Below are 5589 nucleotides of genomic sequence, written 5' to 3'. Positions count from 1 at the left end.
CGATGCGTACCCGCTCCCCAATATCTCCGATATTCTCGACCAGCTAGGATGTGCAAAGTACTTCTCTGTTCTTGATTTAGCCTCCGGTTTTCATCAGATACCTATGGCACCTAAAGACGCACATAAAACAGCTTTTTCGACTCCCCACGGACATTATCAATTCAAACGGATGCCGTTTGGTCTTAAAAATGCACCTTCCACTTTTCAGAGATTAATGGATACCGTACTCTCCGGATTACAAGGAAACGAACTTTTTGTATATATGGACGATATAGTTATATACGCTAAATCGTTAAAAGAACACGAATTAAAATTTAATCGATTAATGCAACGACTACGGGAAGCAAATCTGCGATTGCAACCAGATAAATGCGAATTTTTACGACGTGAAGTCGCCTATTTAGGCCATATAATATGCTCCGATGGAGTAAGACCAGATCCTAATAAAATACAATCCGTTTCCGCATTTCCCACACCTCGAAACGCTAAGAATATCAAACAATTTTTGGGACTTGCCGGATATTATCGAAGGTTTATTCCAAATTTTTCAAAAATAGCAAAACCGTTAACTGATCTTCTAAAGAAGGACGCGAAATTTAGCTGGGGATCGGCACACGACGAAGCATTTGAAACGTTGAAAGACTCTCTATGTTCCGCGCCGATACTTCAATATCCGGACTTTGAGAAACCATTCAACCTCACCACCGACGCGTCTGGATACGCTGTTGGGGGAATACTCAGTCAGGGAATTATTGGAAAAGATTTACCAATTTCCTACACGTCTCGTATACTAAATAAAGCCGAGCAAAATTATTCTACGATCGAAAAGGAATGCCTAGCGATCATTTATTGTGTAAACCATTTTCGACCTTATCTTTACGGTAAAAAATTTACTATAATAACAGACCATAAACCCCTAGTATGGTTGCATTCTATCAAAGACCCTTCCTCACGTTTATGGAAGTGGCGCACAAAATTGTCAGAATACGAATACGATATACAATATAAAAAGGGAAAGTTAAACTGCAATGCAGATGCATTATCGAGAAACCCTCCAACCACTTCCACCTTACCATTAAGAACTATTGACGAAACAGACGAGTCATCAGACGAATCCTTGTTTTCATTTCCCAATAAAAAAAGAAAGAACGCTATGACGTGGGTACCAAATGAAATTAGCGATGAAAGAGAGACATCGGTACCGCGCTCAAATGATATGCAAATTGCTTTGCCTAGACCGGTCACGCCTAGCGTAACTATAGAAGAATATGACGAACTGAGTGACGATGACAGTAATCACTTTGACGAGAATGACGAAGTGAGTGAAGCTAGCGAAGCAAATGAATCCAGTCATTTATACGAAGAAATATTCGATTCCAATCAAGTGCCATATGAAACAGAAGCTACAAGGGAGCCGAGTAACGATCAATTAATCGTAAAGGAAACCCGCGACGGTTTATTACACACTCTAGATAATCACGTAATTTTTATATACATGAATGGGAGACCTTATGATAGTGGTGCTAAAGAATATCAGGAAAACAACCTGTTACCTGATTATCAAAATTTGACTTATGAAAGAGCCGCTGTAAGAAATATTAAAGGGAAATACGTACTAATCGCTCTACCTATAAAATATAACGATCGAACGCGTTTAGAACCGCAAACACTTAACTCTTGCTTGCAGTCTTTAGTCGATGTAGTGCAAGAATTACAACTCACATCTCTCTGTTTTAATCAAACCGATCCTTTTGACGATTTACCTTGGCATTATGTTTTTAAACGAATTAAAGCGCATTTACAAAATTTGAATGTCCAATTAACCATTTGCAAAAATGCTACTCGGACTCCAGAACCGCAAGATCGCGAAGCTCTTATCACCGAAAATCACGCATCAGCTTGCGGAGGACACAAAGGAGTAACAAAGACATATAATCGCTTAAGAACAAATTATTATTGGAGTTCCATGAAAAAAGATATACAGAAATTTATTCAACAGTGTAGGCAATGTCAATTAAAGAAATTAACGCGAGTTAAAACGAAACAACCAATGATAATCACAGACACTCCAGGTAATGCTTTTGATAAAGTTTCTCTCGACATTATGGGACCTCTTCCCTTAACCCACAACGGAAATCGATATATTCTCACTATGCAAGATTTGTTAACTAAATATTCGGTAGCTATACCTTTGAGGGAAGCAACCTCCTTGTCTATAGCTGACGCCTTTACTAAAAATTTTATCTGTGTATACAGCGCACCTAAAACGATCTTAACGGATCAAGGGACTAACTTTCTTTCTGCTCTTATGAGGAATCTTACTAAAAAATTTAATATCCAACATTTTAAAACAACCGCTTATCATCCGCAATCCAACGGTTCCTTAGAAAGATCGCATCATGTCTTAATGGAATATCTAAAAACGCAAGTCGATAAAGAGGAAAATTGGGACGATTATATTGAATTGGCTATGTTTTCTTATAATACTAGTACCCATGAGGGAACCAAATATTCACCCTTTGAATTGGTCTTCGGACGATTAGCCCGAATGCCTTCTGCTCATACATATATCGAAGAAAATTTGGAACTAACGTATCAAGATTATCTGACAAATTTGTTTAATCAATTACACGACATGCAAAATAGTGCTCGAGCTAGTCTTATTAAGGCTAAGGAGAGAAGTAAACATTATTACGACAAACATGTCAACCCTCAAAATTTCGAAGTCGGAACCTATGTATTTTTACTCAAGGAACCTCAGAAGGGAAAATTCTCCGCGCAATATATCAGGCCCTATCAGATCGTTGAAGTGCTCGACAATCATAATGTGAAGATTTCGATTAACAATCGTAATCGCACCGTTCATACAGATAAGTTAAAAACCGCACATATTGACCCTGGATGACAATTAATATAATTTTGATGTGTTCACAGGTATGGTGGCATCTGCTCCGCCATTATAAGGCATGCCTACGTGCACCGCCATCTTCCTCTCTTGAATCCCATTGGCGCTGCAAGACCAAGCCAGCGTGGGAACTTCCGACGCGAAACCTGATCACCTTCCTTTTTCTTCTCCTTTTCTCTCCTCGTCACTCCTTGACGCGGACGAACGATCAAAAATATGTAATTAATCGATGGGTAACTCTAAACCTCAACCCCATCCCGCTTACAACAAACCACTTCCACGAATTCCTATCGAATCTACCCGAAGATTCGGTTGGTGCTGCAAAATCGAAGGATATGTAAGCAAGCGAGTGCCGCTCTGCAAGAACTGTTATTATAACTTAAAAGAAGAAACAATTATCGAGTCTTACAAACCTATACGCGTGCACTTCGTTCTCGACGGTTTTGAACAATTAAGTTGCCGATGCTCTTCTTGCTCTAAAGAAATTTTCATTCAAACCGCATTTTTCTATGGTGAAATTTGCATACTGGAGCACCAGCAATTTATAGCTAATTCTTGGGAAACTGAACGCCGACTCGACGAATTCAAACTAATTGTAATTTCGCACGGCGTCAATGATATCGAAATAATAGACGGACTTGACGGCCCACGCCTTGCAATCATTCATTGACTCATGGGGGGGCCCGAACGATAAAATTAACCCTTACAGTCTTAACGGCAAGGAGCGCGCATACTGTATAAAATCAGTTATCAGATATTTTGATACTAACGCTATTTGCGAACCTTGTTCGAGGATTCACAACGCATCCTCTTTGTTCCGCTCCGACACTCATAAGCTTGTGGAAGGATACCTGCCTCAGGTTCACTGCTCATATTGTGGTAAATCACTCACTACAATTAAGCCAGCGACCGAATGTTTAACTTGTTCCATTAATTACGATCAATGTATCACTTCTTTTGAATACGACCGAAACATCTATCCCGAAGCAATCTCATTTTTTGTATTTGATAACGTAAATAGAATTTTTGAGGATATAAGCTGCTATAGATTCACTACGATTCGCAGACCTCCTGTAGAATATCCAGAGTAAAATATTCTCAATGAGTTCCAATCGAAGACAACAGAAAGATCCGATGCACCGGATTATTCCAGAATTATATAGAATCAAGTGCGTTCAAGGTTTAAGATACCATTGTAAAACTCATGATCTAGTTATTTGCGAGACTTGCTTCGAACTTTTAAAACCTCCAAATTTCGTGCCTATGAACAATCACGGATTTCTGGATGGAACAGTAGAGTGGGAACATTGTATGTATTGTTTATCCCCACTCATAAAAGCACGACCTTTGATAGATTGCGATAAATGTTTAGTAGAATACTTTCGTTGCGCAATACGTTTTCACGGTCTCGATATTGCATGGAATAGAGTTCGACTTCTTTTGTACGACGTAAATTGCAAAACGATCGTGTGGGTTAAATTACGACCACGCAATGTCAACCATGTCGAACCAATCCACCTCACATGCACCAACTCATGCACTTTTTGATAAAAATCAGCTTTATTGTGTCCATACAGCTATGTACATCTCCCACAGAGGACACCTCTGTGAAACTGTAGAAATCGTGACTGGAAGCTCGCATTTAGGCTCACCATGTCACGCTGGCATGAATTAGTGTATGGCGATACAATACTTTTACGTTGCGTTGATTGCAGAAGTCCGCTAGTAAGACGGCGACTTATTGCAACTTGCTATGAATGTACTAACAACTACCCAAACTATCTTGTCGAACTCGAGGGAAGATGTAGAGCAAGAAACATTACCTTTGACGAAGTTGGTTCCGTAACCTACGATATAGATCAACGAAGTATCTCGATGCTAGATACTAAAGAATTCATATACACCTTCTTCCCGCGTCCGAGTACGTCTTCCACAAGATAGATCAAACCTCATATAACATACTTATATACTTATGTAACATATATCTACACATATTCTTATGATTATACTATGTTAACCGCAGTTACTGTAGCCACGCATTAGTGATGTTCGAAATACAAGATTTAATAACGTTTGAAATTTTTTTTTGCATTGTCTTTATTTTGGATAGCATTGTCTATTTATTGTCGCTTCTTGACTTCATTATGAAAAATCTAACATCGCTAAACGTGACGACATATACATTATCTAATATATATATATATCTATTGTTTTATATCAATTAACCACATTATAATATAACAAACATTATGTACCATTATTAACTTTAATTGAATTATGTATGTAACAACCATGTAATGCTCCGACAAAATTTGCTGCTTGGATTGCGTCTCATTCTTATGAATGTTACAGACCATGTTGTCGCGCATTCTGATCCTGATATTGACCATCAGGCCAGCCATCTCCCTGATTGGATTTGACTGTGGCGGACAACACTTAAATATCACCACCATTTCCTTACTCGATGTTGGAGAATGTGGCATAGATGTGCAACAACCCAATACCACCGACGTGTATATACAACTCCTGCAGTTGGCGGAATATGACTACGCAGAAGTCATCCAGTGCAAGGTAGAAATATCACGGACGATCTACCATTGTGGGATGCATTCCCATTTATCGGCCGTACACAATGGACAAGCTGCCTATGTCCACGAGACTGGCTATACACAGTGTCGTCGACT

At 39.0% G+C, this 5589-nt stretch overlaps 1 protein-coding gene across 2 annotated transcripts; it reads left to right on the top strand.

Annotated features, from left to right (window-relative positions):
- Positions 1-6: 6 nt before the first annotated feature.
- On the top strand, positions 7-5300 carry LOC105449050. Of its 2 annotated transcripts, none has more exons than XM_011688043.1 (2): positions 7-3784; positions 5258-5300. In XM_011688043.1, exon 1 carries the CDS (start codon positions 104-106, stop codon positions 2903-2905), a length of 2802 nt encoding a protein of 933 aa, XP_011686345.1. In that variant the 5' UTR covers positions 7-103; the 3' UTR covers positions 2906-3784; positions 5258-5300. The 2 variants fall into 2 exon arrangements, with proteins under 2 accessions (XP_011686345.1, XP_011686344.1); XM_011688042.1 differs by lacking the exon at positions 5258-5300 and adding an exon at positions 3972-4740.
- Positions 5301-5589: the final 289 nt, after the last annotated feature.

Source organism: Wasmannia auropunctata, unplaced genomic scaffold (genome assembly GCF_000956235.1).
Source record: "Wasmannia auropunctata unplaced genomic scaffold, wasmannia.A_1.0 LD336078.1, whole genome shotgun sequence".
NCBI classification, from domain to species: Eukaryota; Metazoa; Arthropoda; class Insecta; order Hymenoptera; family Formicidae; genus Wasmannia; species Wasmannia auropunctata.
This window is presented reverse-complemented; position numbering and strand designations above follow the sequence as displayed.

Bases quoted from the DNA above. Each gene is read 5' to 3' on its own strand.
- LOC105449050 (XM_011688043.1), top strand. From the start codon at position 104: ATGGCACCTAAAGACGCACATAAAACAGCTTTTTCGACTCCCCACGGA.